At 43.7% G+C, this 20,103-nt stretch overlaps 1 protein-coding gene across 12 annotated transcripts in view; it reads right to left on the bottom strand.

Moving 5' to 3' along the window:
* Nucleotides 1-20,103, bottom strand: part of CACNA1B (calcium voltage-gated channel subunit alpha1 B) — a 296,644-nt gene that overhangs the window by 115,179 nt on the left and 161,362 nt on the right. For all 12 annotated transcript variants that reach the window (XM_061352969.1, XM_061352960.1, XM_061352959.1 and 9 more), the window contains 5 exons: nucleotides 16,748-16,957; nucleotides 9,128-9,240; nucleotides 6,112-6,224; nucleotides 2,127-2,258; nucleotides 1,207-1,279 (listed from right to left, as the gene is read on the bottom strand). In XM_061352969.1, coding sequence (XP_061208953.1) covers nucleotides 1,207-1,279; nucleotides 2,127-2,258; nucleotides 6,112-6,224; nucleotides 9,128-9,240; nucleotides 16,748-16,957 — 641 coding nt within the window. The remainder of the gene's footprint in view (nucleotides 1-1,206; nucleotides 1,280-2,126; nucleotides 2,259-6,111; nucleotides 6,225-9,127; nucleotides 9,241-16,747; nucleotides 16,958-20,103) is intronic.

Below are 20,103 nucleotides of genomic sequence, written 5' to 3' on the forward strand. Positions count from 1 at the left end.
TCAGTGTTGACGGGTTTTGCAGGTTTTAGTTCATAGCTCTAAGTTTCTATACAAATGTCACCAAATGAACAGTGTTTTCCTTCATCCCACAACCACTGTGTTACAGGGGTGTTTGCCTCAGGGATAGAAAGGAAATGTTTCAGCTAAGTACTCTCTATAGTATTGTTCTATTCCCAAAAGCAAACTAAAACACGAACACTTCCAGAGGCTCATATCTGGAGCCTGACTCAGGATTGGTTCTGGCTTTGTGGCAATACCTTTACATTTCTATAAGCCCTTCTTTGATGAGTACCAAAAATACCATGCAAATACTAATCTACCATGATTTGCAATACCCTGTGAGGTTAGCACTTCCAAACCTGCTTCACTTCTGGAGAGAAGCAATACCCATAGGAAGGTCATGATGATCATAGAACATGTTTTCTTTTAGAGTCTTTTTCTGGTTTAATCAAAATATTTTCATCAATTCCTTGCTTCCCTCCTTTTTCTGCCCTCTTCTAGGGACATGACACTGAAATACATAATCCAAGCCTTGCTGAGACCTATGAAAGTTTGGATCTAAGGTCAAGACTACATCAAGAATAGGCCAATGCTATAAATGCCAGGTAGTCTTCCACAGAGCTGTGTTACACATGGAACAGGGTGCAGCACCCTCAGATCTTTGCTGAATCACCTGAAATATCTGGTTTAATACAGGCATGCAGAGAACAGCTGCAAAATCAGGCTCTTAAATCTGAGCAGTGCTGCTGCCAGAATTGCAGACTTCCTCCTGCCATCACACAAACCTGCCCAAGGCTGATGCCTCTTTCTGAGCTTCCCAATTGACCGTAATTCTTATCCAGCATTATTTTATCTTGAGCTGTTACACTGCAAAATGCTCCATTATTTCCTCACTGCCTGGAGCTAGCTCAGGCCTCTCTCCTCATTATATTATGGCAACCACAGGAGAAAGGGAAACAGGTCAACCACTGTCTAGGATTGCAGAAAGGACATTGATGCAGCAGGGCACATGCAAGTGCTGTCATCCCAGCATGCAGCCCCAGGCAGGGGCCTAAGAAGAGAACATGGGCACAAACAGACTTTAAGCCAGGCTCAGAAATGTCTATTTAACCAAATGCCTATTCTGTTCCAGTTTTCTTTAATTCACCATAAGCAGGAAGAGATGCCCAGGAATTCATTTTCTCCCAGGACAAGGTACAGCTTTACCTGGAATACTGTGAGGATGGCAGCAGGGAAGGTATCAAAATTCGTGGTTGGTGTTTCATCTTGGAAATTGAATCTAGAAAGAAGAAATAAACCCAAGAGCAGTAAGGGCCAAGCAGGTCTCTAATACCCTGTAAACTGAGTCAGGGAACAACATTTGTTCTACCTGGCAATAACACCCCGGGCAATCACAGAATCTCTGAGATGATACTTAACAAAACTATTAGCAGAAACTCAATTTCATTGCTGAAGAATACTTTGACATTCATTTTCACCCGCAATTAAAAGGAACAAGAGAAACCTCAAAGGATTTTGCAGAACGAATCACTCCAAGAGGTTTTTGGCTTTAAGTGTGGAATTCAAACCTGAAATTGCCCTTTTAGCAGATTATTTCATTTTAATATTTTAAAGATAAAACAGTAAATGTCTGAAAAAACAAACAGACAACAAACATTTTCTCATTTCAAAGCCCATGCTGCAGCTCAAATGGTAATATTTTGATATTTCTTGTTGCAAAATTCATCACAAACAACATTTCTAATGAGAAAAAAATCATCTTCAGCAGAACTGTGTTTTCCAGAAGAAAAATATTCCAAGTGAATAAATTCAGGGAAAAGAATTTGCCTTTTCCCTAATGGTAGCAAAAAATGCTGCCTCCCCAGCCCTGCTCCAGAGCTCTGGGTGCACATGGGGACCATGGAATGACACAGGAGCTTCAGTTAGGGTAACTAGAAAGAATTCAGCTCCAGGTAAAAGAGTAGAAGAGGATTTGCTTTCCTATAAACCAGCGACCACTTCTCAGCATCCTACGAAGTCTGACATCTGTACCCAGGATGTGAATCCTTCGTCCCTGCAGACCCTGCAGCATTCCATGTGCTTGCTTTCAGATTACCCCTGAAAGGATAACAATGAATTACACTTACTGTCCTCCAAACAGCTGCATCCCCAGCAAAGCAAACACCACAATGAAGAGGAAGAGCAGGAAAAGCAAACTGATGATGGACTTCATGGAGTTCAGTAAGGAGACCACCAGATTCCTCAGGGAATTCCAGTACCTGCATTGGAGATCAGAGCAGCAAGGAGAGAACATGAGAGGGAGAAGAGCCTCTAGTGAGAAACTAATACAATCTATTATTATAGAAAAGGAAAAGAATGGCCAGGAGTATCAGCATCTTTAAATGACTCCCCATGACTGGAAAATACAGCTCACTGAGGAGCAAAATCTCTTGTAAGATCTCAAGGGCAGAGATGGCCACCTCGGTGGACGTGTACCCATGCAGAGCAGTTGTATGCAGTGGCAGTGTTTGGTTTAATTCCTCAGTAACTCCTTTCTCGATGCAGATTTCAACCTTTCTGTATCTTCTCCTCCAGCATGGCAGCCAGCAGGGTTGTCCAACCAGGGATGTATCCATGTCATGAATGGGACAGCGAAAACCTCCCCTTGTAAGACACAAATCAGTTCATTTCCAGTGTGATGTCTTTGTGGTGCTCGTCCAGCTTGTCAGATGCCAATACCCAGAAGTGGACTTAAACTCCCACATGTTCAGACATCTATGATTTCTGTAAATGCTCCACACACGCATTCATGCACAATGAATCCATTCCATTCACGCACGATGCCTTCACTGTGGGGCAATTCAACCACATGGTTTAAGCATACAGGACCAAGCAACAGCTTCGGACAATGAAAACAGATCTGGGACATTAACTCCAACTTGGCAAGAGGGAATGGCTCAGCATGAATCCTGCCTGACACATGCAAGTCACCTCTGGCCAGATACTGAAGTTAGTTTGCTTTTATCCCTCCTGTCCCCTGAGATGGCTCCGGGCACACTCGCAGGCAGGCATGTCGAGTGACAACGTGCGGGAGGGTGCTCAGGAACAGCTCTTTCCTGGCTTTATTGCCCTGCTGGGAACAGGCAGGGAGCATTTATATTAGGAAAACTAATGAATCAGAAAATGCAGAAAGAGCTATCAGGCAGGGGAGCTCTTTGACAATCTCCTTTTGGACAGACAGGCAGAACAACAGGGCTGGAGCAGACAGGAGGGATCGAGTGATTTAGAGCCATTTACGTGTCCTCTGATAAAAGTTTTGAGACCATGGGGGAAGATTTTCCTCTCTTTTTGTGCAGTGACTTCCCTCTTCTCCACCACCCAGCACCAAGAGCTGCCATTTGGAGGTCACTCTCAGCAGCAGCAGCTCTAGCACCCTGGCCTGTATGTCCTCTGGCTGAAGTTTCAGGGACAGATGCATGCTAAGCTCCCTCCCACAGTGCAGCTGTGGGTATCCAGCAGAAGGAAACCCATGGATTCCTCCTCTCTGATGGGGAAAGAAGCTCAGAGCTTGAGTCAGAAGCACAGAAACACCATCCTTTCTCTTCATCTTTGTTTCGCTCCTCTTCAATCCCACAAGTGTAGCTGGGAGAACTGAACCACCCCATGTTTCTCTGTGCTGCGGATGACACTGACGCATGCATCCCAGGAGAAGCAGGATCTTACATCCCCATTGACCCATTCCAAGAAAAGTTAAGTCATCGTACAGTGACAGAGAGTTTCAGGTAAACTCTCAGGACCAAATCTAGTTAGGGTTAGCTCTTCAGCAAAAGGGGCTGAGCTTCTAGCATTGGAGATGGAGGAAGCGTTTGCTGCTCACATGGCTCTCCCCCGTTTGACCCACTGGCTTCAGGCAATGCCTGCCACAAAAGCAGCTAACACAACCGGGCATGAAATACATGGGGAGGCTCTGTCTCGCCCTGGAATAGCTCACCACCAAATCCTGCCTGACTACATAGAGCCAGGATATAAATAGGAGCTGCATTTCTGTAAGTGCCAGTCCCCATTCAGTTCTGTGATGACAAAGAGGAGAACATGTGAAGCTGTTTTCTTCTTGTCCTCTTTGCTGGATTTTAGCCCTTCTTTAGCTGTGTCCACTCATAGTGCAGCTTTCTGCCACGTTTCAGGCTGACTGTAATTTAACTTCTTAACTATTGCATCACTCTGCTCTCTGCAGTCACTGATTTGAGAGAGAGATGAATCAGAAGGTCTAATACCATCGATTATTCAAGGCATTGGAGTGGAACTGGCTTCTATTAAACACAAAGGAAAAAAAAAACAACAGGACATGGAATTTCAGAGGAAAGTTTCTATGGAAGAGATGGAAAAAGGAAAACTGCTGAGGGTCAGGATGTAAAATAAAGACTGTAATGAGAGCACATAGGCAGCAATCTGTGCCTTGTGCCACTGCTTTGGTCACTCTCCATGAATGATGCTAGGGCTGAGCTGGTCAGGCACTGGGGTAATGTGGCCCAGCAACAATGAGCTACCTCCATGTGAGCTGGGGGTGAGACATGGCTTCTGGTAATGAAATGAACACATTTGTCACGTCAGGTTCAAAAATAACATGGTGAGGTCAAGGGAACTTCAACATCAGTGGGGTGAGAGTTTCATTGGCTGTTCTAAGAAGGGGAATAGCACTCAGCTGGTTCCATGATGTGCTTTGCTAAGTTAAATCTCAGGCCTAAACCTTTATTATGTTGGCTAAAACCCTGAATAGTCAAAACTTGCAAGAAAGATCATTTTAGCATGTAAAAATGTCCAAAATTACTCAAAAGTACAACACACAGTCAGATACATTGAATCTCAGTAGCTCTGGATAAAATTAACTGTTGACTTGCTATGAATTTCCTACAAATCCTGGAGTTTTCCATAACCAGCAGTAGCTCACAGGTAAACTACAGTGATATTTGTGGGGCAAGCATCCACCTGTTTTGCTGAACATTCATAGAACTTCCCATTTCCAACTCCTTTGTCCCCCGGTACAAATAACACAGTGTTGCACACAGCTCTTGGTTCTATGTGATGGTTAGCAAATACAAACGAGCAAATCTTGCAGAGCTGACAAAACCCATGTGCCTGAAAAGCTGTGAAAGTACCTGGGTACTTTAAATTACTGTTGTTCTCAACTGTGATAACTTGTGTTCCATCAGTTTGAGATGGCTGGGTTTGCTTTGGAGGGAGGTGCTGTTCCACCTTTCGTTACTTTAAGCTAAGAAAAACTCAGGAAGTGATGGAAAGAGGGGAGATATGAGGAGGTAATGGTCTAAATGGTGTAAAAAAAAAAAAAGAGAGAAAAAGGTGGAAAACAACAGCAGCATCATCAATTTTCACACCATAATTTTGAAATCCTGAAGAAATTGCTCTAGATGGATTTCTAAATTGCTACTGCCAGCACATGTTAGTGCAATGCATGAGCATGAAGACAACTGAAAAGCTGGGGCAACCCAACTCTAGTGACAATTCAGCTTCTCAGGCTCAAGACTGAAAACCTCAGACATACCCAGAGCAGACAAAGCACAGGCAGCAGCAACACACTTGTGTGAACACAGTGGTTCAGGTGCCAGGATTTGGTATCTACCAATAATCAAGGGAGGTTGGTATCTCCTAAATACTTAAGGAACAGTTACTGGCTCAGCAGCAGAGAAGGACAGTGGGCAGCTTATGGAGCTTAGAAAACTGATAAACTTTTTTCTCTTATCACAAGAAATAAGGAATCAGCTTGTGAGATTTTTGTTTCAAGGAAGCCTAAAACCAAAGAAAAGAAGGATGCTGTCATGCTCATCACTGCACCGTGAAGTGGAGCGGAGTCTTCTACCCAAGGACAAACCTCTACGAGATCCTGGGGAAAGGGCTATTAAAAGTTCTTGTGGATGCCAACACAGGCTCAGGAACTCCTTAAACTGCCAGAAACATAGATAGCCCAGCCAAGGAAAGGGCACTTCTCTTCCTGCCCCCTATTAGGGCCAGTGCAGACGTACAATGTTAGGACTAACAAGAGTGTTATCCTGCTGATGATACAGGTTCCATATGATGCTAAAAGTCTAATCTGAGCAGAAGGGGAGATGGACTTACTTTGTTACTTTGAATATCCTCAGCAGTCGAAGCGCTCTCAGGACACTGATGCCAAATGAGGTACCTGGTTTCACTGCAGCCCAAATGACTTCAAATATACTTCCCACGATCACCTGCAACAAGAGTCCATTTTACATAAAGCAAAACTTCCGCTTAGTTCTTTGTGGTTCACCTGAGGAGGCTGATGACAGAGCAAGAATCAGCAATATCATGAGTTAGACAACACTAAAAGACCTTGTTCCAACTTCTTAAGGAACTTCTGTTTGAGGAGAGGGGCTTTGGACAAGGACCTGTAGGGACAGGCCAAGGGGAAGGCTTGAACCTGCCCGAGGGGAGACTGAGCTGAGCTCAGGCAGAAGCTCTTCCCTGTGAGGGTGCTGAGGCGCTGGCACAGGGTGCCCAGAGAAGCTGTGGCTGCCCCATCCCTGGCAGTGTTCAAGGCAAGGTTGGACACAGGGGCTTGGAGCAAGCTGCTCTAGTGGAAGGTGTCTCTGCCCGTGGCAGGGGTTGGAGCTGGAGGAGCTTTATGGTCCCTTCCAACACAAACCAGGCTGGCATTCTATGAACTTTTTGCATTTCAGTCTACAAAAGGGCAAGACCAAACACCAACACTTGATTTTCCCACCCAATGCAGTATAGTCAGTACAGCCTGCAGATGCCGGGGACACTGCCCCATCCTCCCCTTCCCATCTGAAACACCAGAAGTCTTTCACATACAGCAGTGCAGAAGCTGTGTATGAAGAGTTCATCCACAGTGCTCCACACCTGATACTAATGAAGCATCAGGTGTGGGCAAGATTACCCGAAACTTCTGGCAACTGAGAGTCTTTAGGAGAGCAATTAAGGTAATAGCTATTAAGAGATCCTGAAAATCTCTAGCACGTACAGCCCATCATCAGGTAGGCTCTCAGGTTATTAAAAAAATAGTCCTAAATTAAGGTGATTTTTAAGTTTTGTTTTGTTTCCTTGTTTTAATGTTGGCAGAGAATTAACTTCAAGTGATAAGGAAATCTCTGAAATCCCTTATTACAAAAAGCACAAAATAACCCCTAATGGGTTAAGCACAATTGCAAAGGACAATTATATCCACACAGGTTACCGCACAGTTAATAAGACAGGCATTTGGCTGCCAACTGCAGTTATTACTTGCATTAACCCAGCATTTCAGAGCTCCCATTGACCACGGTCCCCAGTTGCATGAAGCACCATAAACACGTTATCACCAGCCCCCTTGCAAGCAGCTGGCTTGTGTTGTGAGAGGGAGCCTTAATGGGAACTCAGTGCTGGAAGAGCTGTGTCTGAGTACCTGAGCAGTGCTGGGAGACTCAGCAGCTTGCAAACAAACCCTTCCTAAACAGAAACTTGGATGTTGTTTCAAAACTACAGCACTGCTTGTAGCTTCTCTGCAACAAATGCTGTACCCTCAGCTTCGAGAGAATGCAGAGGAAAGGCAAAGGCACAACAGCTGCTGCTCCAGTCCATCCCATCAGAAAAAGAAGGAGCTAAAACTTCTCTCCCACAGTCTTTCACTCTTGAGACTCCCTCATGAATCAGCAGAAACCTTTCCTGAGACACTCCATATGTGTCTCCTTTGATAATTCATTTTACTGTCATCTCCACACGGCCTCCTGGGAGCTTGTTTCACATGAGACCCCACTGGACTGTCGCTCCCAAGACTGGTGCCGCTGTGATTTGTTGTTTCACTTTTTGCATTTGAATGGTTTCATCTTGATGGTTTGTCAAACTAAACTGACTACAGATCCCTGTGATGTCCCAGCGGGGGTGATGTAGCTGAATTAATTCTGGAGGCTGGAAGGTGGGCGAGGAGGAAGAAGCATAGATAGAAGCTGGATCCCTATGGATTCCCTAAAGAAGGAAGACTTAGACCAACAGCTTTACCTCCTGGGAAACACTCAGCAAACCTTATTTCTAGTGCTTAACTCACAATAGCATGATGCAAAGCAGAGAGACCAATAGGTTCATTTCTTGCTTAGGGCAAGCTCTTAATTCTCCCATAACAGGAGGCTGGAACTAGATGAGCTTTAAGGTCCCTTCCATTCTAGGATTCTATAATACCTGTAGCCTTGGATTTAGGAATGGTCACTTACTGAAGGTAAGGACACTTCCTCTCCTCCATTGCCAGAGCAAACCTAAAGCAAGGAATTTTGCTCCATGGGGGAGAAGAATCACTCCCAGGGTTTTGGCAGATAAAGACTAGAAACAACAGACTAAATCTTGGAGAGAAGGACTGGATGATATGTACAATGATCTGTTTCCCTCTTGCCTGTGGCTGTATCATAAGCTTCACATCTGGTTTGCTAAAGAAACCTTCTAGACTGATTCCAGCTCTGGGATGCAATGCTCAGCCCACTCGAAAGGTAAGAAATGCTGACTTAACCTCTGTGAGGACACCTGACAGCCTAATAGCTTTCAATGACTAAATTAACATCTTCATGCAACATTCCATGTTAGACAGAGTCAAAACTGACCCCATCATTGACACTTCAATGCTGTAGTTCTAACATGAAGAGGAGAGCCTTTATTTCTGCAGTAAAAGGATGTTAATTATTACCTTTCTGTCACCTAATCATGTGTTTATACTGCTGCTTCTGGGCACTCATGTCTGAAAAGTGCTGCCTATGTATCTTGAGGTAAAGGCCATTAAATGGTTGACTGGGGAGGTAAGCAATAAGATGGGGGGGGGGGGGTTGTCTTTCAATCACCTCATTTAAATGGGAGAGAGAACCTCTCAGTTAATCAGAGCATTTACTGGTGCTGATGCTGCGAACACCCTCTAGCTTGATGAGGAAATGCAATCCCCAGCTGTCACACTTCTTCAAAAAGGATGATAACTAGGGGAAGCTTAATGTGTTTCATTGCAGCTCATTTATACAATGACAGCTTCCCACAGAAGGCACACACACAGCACCGTTTCCCATGGATTCCCACACTCACCCCTAAATGCCCAGCCCCACTGGATAAAGGGAAGACCACACGTTCGTCCACACAGACTTACCCCAAAGTCAAAGCAGTTGAATGAAGAGTGGAAGTAATTCCTTGGCCCCAGCCCATACATCTTCAAAGACATCTCCGTAAGGAACAGACCCAGAAAAACAAACTCTGCAAAATCTGCAAACAGGAGAAGAGATTAAATTAGTCCACAGGACCTCGGTAGGCAGATCTCACCATGTGGGGAACAAGGGGAATTGTTCATAACACTGACTGCCTCCTGCCAGGAGAAAATCCCTCTGGAATGGCAAACAGGACCCCGAGGACAGTTTCACATAATTATTTCTATACGCACCATGAGCTGTATTCAGTCTTCAGGAACTGTGAAGGCAGTGCTTCATGTGTACTCTGGAAAGGTGGTATGAGCATTAAATAACACCCTCATCATCTTTGTAAGGGAGTTTCAAAAGAAAGCTCTGGATCTAAAGGTCTCATTGCTAAAGGTCTCATTTAATTGCACAGATAATGCTTTGCAAATATGTGTTTGGGACTTCTGTACCTACACATGACAGGCACTTTCGGGAGCAGGGTGTAAGCTTTTGTAACATCCTCTCATGATAAAAATACCTTCAGATGCAATGGAACTGCTGCCTCTGAGAGCTCATATTCAGAGGTGTTGTGTCTACTGTTAGCACGTAACCACATTTATTTTTATTATGCCAGTATAACCATATAATTATGGAAGAACAAGTTTTGTTCCCTTCTGCTTCACATAGCACAGGCAAATAGGCTGTGAAGTTTTTGATGAGGAAATTTATCACCTATGATGAAACAAAGGGCAGAAAGAAAACATAGCTGGAGACTGCAATTTCCACATCAAGTTTTTAGGTCTTGAAGCTACAGAAAACACTGCCTTTGGCATTTTAAGTCATGCAAGTATAAACCTGGAGGCCAATAAGCAACAGCAACAATGGAATATTAAAAAACAAACATGAAAAGAGCAAAACCCCCTCTACATTACCAAAACAAACCAAATAGCGTAAGGTAAACCTCTCCCTCTAGAGAAACGATGAGGAAAAGAATCAGACTTCACAGAATGGAGATGAATCACATTGCTTAGTGCAGTACAGAAGGTTCTCAGTTGCTGGAGCTGCTTAGATGCTACAGGAAAGTTATCTTCTATAATTTCAGCTTTATTATTTCAGGAATAATAAGGACGGTACCAAACCTCTCTCAAAGGTGCTCACAGACATACAGGGGGCAACACATGCAAGAACACATGCAAGTGGCAAGGAGGAAGATTTCAGCTAGATAATCCTGAATTTCAAGTGCTTTGTACACCACCTGCAATATGTGGCTTCAGCTAATGAGCATAGGGAAAGGCATGAGGGAATACATGGCTTTTACTCCATGCAGGGCCTCGCACATTCATACTGAGTGTGGCTGGCCCAGGCCCATCTCACATTGCTGCTTGTCTTTTGGAATTGCTTGGGAAAAAATACAGCTTCAATTATCAAAAAATAAAAAGGGGTTTTAAATTTCAAATGAAAGGCAGTCATGGAATAGCATAGGCATAAAGAGAAGTGAAATCCAGGAAGCACTAATCAGATGAGAAAGGCTTTATTAACACTTCAGTGAGGAGCCTACAAGGACACTTCTGCCAACATTTGCAATAGAGAAGGAAATACAAGGAGAGTATTAATTATACTGTGCAACCTACTCCTCTTGAAAATAGGAGCAATATCATTAAAAGGAGCTATCAAAGGCAGCGTGCTCGGAGAAGCAAGATCCAACATCTGCATCATGCTACAACTTTCCTCTCCTTTCTGATATCAGATGCTCAATGAACAAACAGTTGTTTCCTACACAAGGGGTCCCAGTGTAGGGAGTTATCCACAGTTTCATTGGCAACCCATCTGACTAGGGCAGAGGGTGTGAGAAAGGGACCAGGAAACCAATGGCAGGCATAAAATGAGGTGGCTGACAAGTTCAGAAATACAAAACCACATAGTTTTAAAAAACTCATGTTCACTGGTATTGAATTCCCTTGCACTGAATTAAAAAGATCATAATTGTGAACTAAGAATGTTAAAATCCTGAATTATTAATAACTGGCCCCATAAACCTGAAGCTTAAGCTAGTTTCCAGGTCACATCCTGAACTTCCATTCTGCACTATATGTACTTTGGAAATGATAAGAAACAGAAGGCAAAACTCCCCCAATAAAGCATATGCATCTTCTCTGGATGTGAAAGACTTTCTGCTACTGCTGTCACCTATCTTATTAGCCCAGAGGGAAAGCTTGCCCAGCGTTTGTGCTGACAAGAATCTCTTCTTGCTGGGTAGTTATCGCTTACGTCTTCAGCTTCATGCTTGGCAGAGCTCAGCGAGCCCAACGGTGCTTATTGGAATGGCTTCAGTGGAAAGCCTCCCTATCACAAGATTTGACACTAAGCCAGTGCTTTGAAACTGGTGGCCTTGTTTAGTTAGCAGACAAAAGTTAAAATCATAGGGAGGGGTTGTAGATGAGACCTACAGAAAGTATTGTACATCCTCCTGCTGCTTCATCTCTCACTCTAGCACGGAGATTCTCATCCTCTAATCTGTTCACCAAACTCACCTTTAAGAGCTACATTCCAGGTACATCCCATAAGCTTCCACAGAGTAACAAAATACTAGGTAGGGGGAGTTTTACTGTTATTTTCACCAATAAATCTCAGTACGTTTTGCCAAGACAATTTTCATCGTTGCAAAAGAAGAAGAAGGAGGAAAGAAACAAGGATTAATGTTCAGTCACCCATCTGGTAGAAGTATGAACAAAACCCAGGTATCAACAAGCGCAATGTTCCATCATTGGACTGACACATCCTGCAAATACACATGCAAAACCAGGATATCATAGAAGAAAAGAAGCTAGCAAAGGTCCTTGCTAGTAAAACAAAACCAAGAAATATTTGATTGAAAAAAAACAACAGGACTCATTGGATACTCAGAACTTCCAAGAAACAACTCTCTTCTGTTACTCTTTAAAGAGCCACCCAGCTTGACCCTTCACAGCTGATGACTCCCATCTGGATCAGAGTTCAAACCAGACAGTGACAGCTCTATTTCGGCAGGTACCAGGTACTACAAATCACAGCACCGTGAGGACAAAGGGATGGAGGCAAGGAGGTGAGGAAAATATGAACACAGTGAACAACTTGGGCAGAGGGAATTGACTTGCAATGAATCAGCTTCTCCAGTGGCAGATCAGAAACACGATTTCTTCTGACATAGCCTTGCCTATATAATTGCAAATGAAATTTCATTGTTTGGACCTCCTGGTATTCAGACCCCACATGTAATTCAATCTGCCTTAAGCAGAAGCATTTTGTAATGTGATTTAAGGGAAAAAAGTTTGATACAAATACTCTTATTTCATTTCAAGTTTGTGCCACTGGCAAAGGCTGTGCTAGCATCTTTTTGTCCTGCACGTTTGAATTAGACAGTTAGCAGATCTTTTTTGTCAGTCACCCATGGATTAATTCCATTTCTGCCATGTCCCCAAGTCCATTGTCATTAGGAGTAGATGCTTTGGTTTTCTTTCCTCATCCTTCTCACACATTAAGCCAGCCATGAAGAGAACCTCAATGGAGTGCAACTTCCTCCTCTTAAACAAAGCAGACGTGGAACATTCAGCAGCCATAAAGAAATATGCTCACTCCAGGAAGCCTTTTTACTCACAGTTGCAAATGCTGCATATTTATATCTGGAGGGAGCTGGCTATCTATTTCAAAGGCAAACAAAACATCATCGAAAAGGCCTAATTGCACCAGGCACATGGTGCAGCACAACACACAGGGAAGACGTTCTCAGGCCAAAATGGCTAAAATACAGTTTTCAAATATTATATTTATCAGAAAGGAGACATTCTGGATCCTGGTTTTAGACAGTTGTAAATTTAGGAGCAAGCCCAGGGTCACTGTAATGTTAGCTTTAGAAACATTGAGAGTGCTGATTCAGGGAGGGCAGCCACAGCGGAAGGGAAGACCCATGAGAGGGCTTCCAAGTGAAGCCTTACTGAGCCTAAAACCTTCTCACCATGCACCCTAAAGCCCACCCTGTGAGCTCTGGTTCCCAACTGGAAAATACCTTAATCTTGCACTTCCACTGTGTGCCCACATTATGGATTTTGCCAGCTTGTTGCCCTCAGTTGAAGATGCATCTTTGCTGCTACAAGATCTTGGTGATGCTTTTTGAGTCTAGACTACAGAGTTGTCTTCTGACAGAAGTCTCTGCTTTCTGGGGACACTGGCAGTGGTAGAAATTAATGCATACAGACGACAAACATTAGTGGCTGCATCAAATATATACTTTCATAAGAAACTGCAGCTTATTCAACAGAAGGTCCATGCTTCAGTGAGCAAAACATGCCACGCGTCCATGTGTAGTATGGCAAAAAGTCATATTGCAATTTGGCACTGGAGTGTTTTCATACAGAGAAGGAAAATCTCTGATCTAATTCGGGGATAATTACAGGGCCATAAAGGATGTCCTGTTATTCATCACACCCCAAGAGTTCAAAGAATTTCTCATCACACCCCAAGAGTTCAAAGAATTTCTCATCAAATCTAAACTAAAGGAATCCTAAGCCTCTTCTAAAGCTCCTACAGCTCCTTTTCCAAAGCAGTTCCAGTACTATGGAATATCAAGCAGAGAAAGCTAATCAGAACAATTCAAGAACAGAAAATTTCAAAGAAAAGACCAAGGGAAAAATAAATCAGTGAGGACCCACAGGCTTCTGCCAACCGTTAAGCAAAATTAACCTGTAATGTAATTAGACTTCTCCCCAGAGAGACAGGTATAATTGAATTAAAGGTGCCTGGGTAGTTTCAGGGTTTAGTGGATCCTCCCAGACTTTCTCACCCTCGTCTCCCACATCTACAAGCTCACAAAACTCTTTATCAGTTCATTTCTAAGCACCTTACCTGAGACAACATAATTAGAATTGGCTACTTCTCTCTTGCTGTACACCAGACTAACCAAGTCCTGCTCCTGTATAGCAAAGTTCATTCATCATGGATTAACTTTAAAACCTTTTTTAAACTGTCACTCTTAGAGTTGAAAGATTTTGCCAAGTATTTCCAGAAGCTGTTTGAATTCCTTTGGTTTTGTGATATCTTCTTCTGCCTTCATCTAATAGATTTGTATGCAAATCTGGGGCAGGACAGGGCTTTCAAAGAGCACTCCCCAATGGGTTAAGCCACTTAGGGAGTGGAATGTGTTTACTTTGGGGTTAAGTCAGGCTGGCTGTCATTTAGAGCAGACAGAGATGAGTGGGGCCAAGTCCAGTCTTACCATGACCACAATAATAAAGCAACCAGTTAGTCCACACAAAATCCCACATCTCTTAAGGCATAAAATATTCCCTGCAATCAATGCTAAACTTTAAATGTAGGAAAGATTATGCTATGAAAACTCGATTTAGCTTAGATCTTAAGCAGAAGTTCTTCCCTGTGAGGGTGCTGAGGCGCTGGCACAGGGTGCCCAGAGAAGCTGTGGCTGCCCCATCCCTGGCAGTGCTCAAGGCCAGGTTGGACACAGGGGCTTGGAGCAAGCTGCTCCAGTGGAAGGGGTCCCTGCCCGCGGCAGGGCTTGGAGCTGGAGGAGCTGTAAGGGCCCTTCCAACACAAACCAGGCTGGGATTCCACAGTCCCCCAGGAAAGTGGGCAGAAACCTTTAGTTCATTACCCATGCAAGGGCAGGCTGGGAGGATGAGGAGGATTTAACTCCCAAGAGGTTCTCGTATGAACATTAAGTAGCATTTGCTGGCTTATGGATTTCTTTATGTTACTCACAAAGTGTTCCCACAACTGAGTTTGTAAGTCTGAAGCCTTTTTTTTGAGTTGAAAGACTTAAAACCAGTTTTTTTCTAACATTTACTCCTACTTCAAGAGAAAATCCTAAGCCTTAAACTTTAAATTATTCTGCCAGTGTAGCTTACTATCCTCTGTTAATCTTAGGAAATGAGTAAGCAAGAATGACTTCTGTGTAGTCTGTCTTTCTTTCTGGTCTAAATCTTGGCCAAAAAAAAAAAAAAAAGAAGGAAAAAGGAAAAATCAAAAACAAACAATAAACCCAGAGTTGAAAGAAGCACCTCTCATTAGTGCTCTAGTTACCTGGTGCCATTAATGTTTCAGCAAGCATTAACAGGAAGGTTTTGAACCCAGAGCAGCGAGTGTTCTTGAGCTTCTAGGTATACGAAACAAGGAGCACTCCCCAATGGGTTAAGCCACTTATGAAACAAAAACTTCAGATATTTGCTTTCTTATAATAAGGTAAAACCTAAGGATCTGGGGCTAGAAAATTTAGCTTTCTAATTGATACAGAAATCAAATAGATGTAGGTAGATAAGTCAAAATTATGGAGTTTAGACTGTTTGCAGTATTGGGGATCATAGTCTTCTGTTCTCTTGCTTCAGAAGTTTGACTAAACAAATTCTGAACTAGCCACATCTGAATATCAAGTGCTGAACAACAGATTGGTTCCTGGCCATTTTATAGTCAGAAGTGATCAATGCAATGGCTCTCTCTTCCAGAAACAAACCCTCCATCCCTTCCCTTCAGAAGGATGAACTTGCAGTGCCCCACTTCAAGCATCACCATATTCTTATCTTACTGATTTGTAACAGTTTTCCAGCTCTAGGAGTCACAACCTTCATTAAAATGGACAAAAACCTCTGTCCCTCACCCTCCACGGTTGTTAAAATGGGCTTCACAAACAAGTCTGCAACCTCAGTGTAACACTGAAGTTTAAAGGCTTTGGCTGCAGAAAGCTGCCTCTGTTTGTTATTGAGCATAGCACAAACAATATGCAATTTAAATAAAAATAATCATATTTCAGAAGCACTTACAGACTATCCGAAGACTGGACTGATAGGTGACCACAGGAAACAAGCTAAAATGAAAGCTTTTGCACAGATATAGTATAATCTCCTGTGTGGTATTACTATCATCACAGTTGCACATATTTTCACAGAAGGACATTGTGACATCTATCCCATCTAATCACACACCATTATAAGGAAGACATGATTATCAAACAAGACCTTCTGTAAAACTGCAACCTTTTAAAGAACATGACAGAGGTTGCCATAACTGCAGTGAAGTAGTGTATGATTCTATAAGCAAAGACAGACATTCTTATCTTCCAGATAGCACTGCCCACTGCATGTGCTGATACACCAAGGACTTCAGAGCTGGCAGAGCTTTAAGTGTGTCCACAGCAAAAGTCACCCATAGATGCAGATCAGCTGCACAGTGATATGAATTCTGCAGGACTCTGGGAAGATATCGATTAGACAGAGAAACCTGCCTTTACCCAAGTAGACAGCCATTCCCTCTCCTTTCATAAAGCCTGCTAAGGAACAGATCCTTCTGCCATGCTAATGGACGCATCTAAGTTTCAGATAACATTTAGGATAACATTCCCATCTCAAACAAGTATCATGTCCTGGCAAATTTATTCTGAATTGTACAACTTAATTACACTTGAGTTACTAGAAACATTCATTAACGCGTATCTGACCCTCATCTGAGGGAGGCATAGGAAGGTTAAAAACAGACCTCATGGTGATGTGACAGCGGTGCTCGGAGTGATCAAGAATGCAAGACCTTGGCAGAGGACAGATGGAGTCCCCGGTACTCACACAGCGCAGTGGTGAGCTTCTCTGGCTGGTCATAGTGCACCATCGCAACGCAGAGTGTGTTGAGGGCGACCACGCAGAGGACGATCCAGTAGAAGCTCTGAGCTTTCACCATGCGCCGGATGAAGAACCGGAACATCTTCTCTTTCCTCCTGAAGTAGGATGAGCTCTCGTTCTTCCCACTCTTCAAACTGGCACGGGCAAACGGAGACCCTGGCATAGAAAGAAGAGTCACCACACCACATCCCAGCCAGCAAAAAGCTGGAGGATGTTGCTGGGCACACAGATCTGCACCCAAGCACCAGAAACACAGCTGAGCAGAAAGCTGGGCACATTGACTATGGGCTGAGCAAGGGATTCCTGCTTGCAATGACATCATGAGGGATGAAGGCTGAGATTTTAGAACTTCATGAATGAATGCCCAGTATTAACATCTAAAGAAACCAGGCTTCCAACTCTATGAAGTAATCTTTAATATCCCAGTTTAACTCATAACTTTTGGGTTCCTGGTTGCCTGGAGGTACAGCAAGAACCTGGCACAGTGGTATCGCTGCCTGCAGTGTGGAGGGGCAGCTGGCAACAGGAAAGCTAGTCCCTATTTCCCCTACTCCAAGGACCAGGCAAAGACCCAGCCCTTACTACTGAATTGAGTAAAGTCTCCTTATTTCACACTCCAACTTCATGTATTTCTACAGCAGAGGGCTCAATGTGCCTCCCCACTTCATATTTTGGGCACAGTTACTCATTTGTACCAATTCTGCCTGTATCAGCTACATTTTGAGTCTGGTCTGAAACCCTGGAAGAGAGTCAAGTGTTTCAACAATAGGAAGCCGACAGAAAAAATGATTTCTAATGTAAGCTCTCCCCATGTGGCAGCAGGCACTCTTCAAACAGAAGATGAAAAGGCAATCTCCGGCCAGTGCTGAGGCAGGAGAAATCAGCACACGTTACTCAGACACGTGTATCCCTTGGAGTTCATCTGCAACAGCCACAGACCCTGTTGCCAGCAGGGAAAATCATGACTGCCACAGGCTGCCCACTACCTGTTTCCTGCTGTGCTGGCATACCTCAGAGACTATAAGCAAACCTTGCTTATAGATGGTTTGTGGCAAGATGTTTTGTTTCACTGGAACAAGCTGCCCATGGAAGTTGTGAATGCTCCATCCATGGAAGGATGGAAAGGAAGGTTGGAAGAGGCTTGAAGCAACACAGTCTAGTGGAAGGTGTCCCTGCCAGTGGCATGGGGCTGGAAACAGATGAGCTTTACGGTCCCTTCCAACCCAAACTGTACTATGATTCTAGGATAATATGCTATTGTCCGTCCCCATCATGGGAAGGACACTTCCCTATCATGGGAAGGAACTTCCCCAGTAAGTAGGGCAGAGCAGGATGCACATGGTCCTGTCTTGGACAAAGCACCACAAGGACAGATGACTTTCATGGGCTGCCGTTGGAGATATTCGAGTTACATGAGCAAGGTGTTTGAGCTGTGGCAGCTGAATTTTTGAGTGTACTCCCTTACATTGCAACACTTGGCAGTGGTGGGACTCTCACCCTGTTTTATCCTGCAATAACATCAAACACAGCACCCATAGAAAGGATGAAGCATCCAGATGTGACAGCAATGGGTTCTTCAAGCCTCACAGCTACACAAGAGCAGCTGTTCTGTGTTCCCAATAGAAAGCAAGCTCTCTGCTCCATGTCACATTTTGGCTATCCACCAACATGCCAAATGCAGAGCTGGCCCTGGCCAGGCTTTGAGCACGCTCCCTGTGGAAAAGCTCAGCGATGTTCTGGTGGTTTGATAATCCTCCCTTAGGCAGTTAAAAAAAAAACCCAAACCAACAAATCATACTACTCATCTATTGCTTTGAGAAAACAAGGTGAAATACAGGTTACAGTAATGGTTACACCATATTGTAATACTGTTATCAGGTAAAGACTTCTCAGATATTCAAGCCAGACTATACGCTCAGATCTGCATGGCCATGTCTGCTGTCATTTTGCCCCCTCTCTACTGGCTCTAATGATCTTCCAGAAAAGAAAAGCAGCAGTATTTAAATTGATCTCACATAGAAAACACCCACTTCTCCAACCTCCACTGTCTGGCAATTATGAATGTCCTGTGCCTGGTACAGTGTAGAGGGTGGGAAACCAGAAGGAGCCAGCATCTACTGCTGCATGCTTATTAGTGCGGAAAGAAAGGCTGAGAGTTGGAAGGAAAGAAAAGAATAAATGCTAAGAACAACTCCAGAGAACACACTGGGAAGTCTTTACCACTATAGAGCTTTATAATATAATTATAAGGCTCATTGAGGTACTTGTGTTTGAATTAAAGTGCAACGTATTCAGTCAACGGCCAGCAAGAGACCTGTCAGAGTCTCTACCACTCCGGTCTGCATCTTCACTCAGTAATCATATTGCTAGTTCTTCCGCAATCCTTATGCTCCCATCAGCAAAACATTACCAAAAACCATCCAAAAACCCCTCTCTCAGAAACATATTCTTTATGCATAATTGCCCATCTGATCTGATTGTTTATGTTATGCAGAGTTTCAGCCTTTTCAGGAGCCTGCGCAAGTATCTGCTTTATCCATTTTTTCTTTTCTGCCTTGTTCCATGAATCAAAGTCAAAAACACTTCTCCCAAGTGGGTGAACCACTTGCAGAAGGTGGAAAGCACTGCTGTTATTTTCCCTGCCATATGCTCCCGAGACAGTTCCCAGCTCTGCATCAGATTATCCACAAGTCCAGATGCTCCGTCATCCGTTGCCACCTGAAACGCTGAATTCCAAGATCTGTTTGTGTGGCATGGGTGCCCAGAGCCTGGAGGGACTTGGATGCAAATGCAAAGATCTCATGATTGTTGCCACAAATGTTCCAAAAATGACCACTCCTTGTTATCCATGCAGGCATCCGAGCTGCTCGGAATAAATCAGAGCAAAAATGCACACGGTTGCTGCATTTTTGTCTTCTTTCAGCCACAAACCTCTCATACAACTGTCAGTTTAGTCACAAAACCTGCAGCCTGCTCGGCCTGGGGGAACTGTGGTGGTTGAACAGTGGGTGATGGGGTCAGTAACATGCTCAGCAACATTCAATTCCTGCAACCAGGCCTTCGTTGGAACTACATACTCTTAAGGTCCTGTCCAACCCAAACTGTTCTGTGATTTAAAGGGTAAAAAAATACAATCCAGCAGCAGCTCAAATCTCTTAAAATGTTAATGCCAAATTTCCAAAGAGCAGTTGAGGCACTCATGCTTGCAAGCATATATGGACATGTACTCTCAAATGTACTGTTTGTGCTGCTCCGCTTATGCATCCAGGATTTGCTGCTTCGTGGTAACTGGGGTGCCAAGA

This window comes from Neopsephotus bourkii, unplaced genomic scaffold (genome assembly GCF_033783945.1).
Source record: "Neopsephotus bourkii isolate Nb327-2 ecotype Australia unplaced genomic scaffold, CSIRO-AGI_Nbou_v1 NB_659, whole genome shotgun sequence".
In the NCBI taxonomy this organism is placed as follows: Eukaryota; Metazoa; Chordata; class Aves; order Psittaciformes; family Psittacidae; genus Neopsephotus; species Neopsephotus bourkii.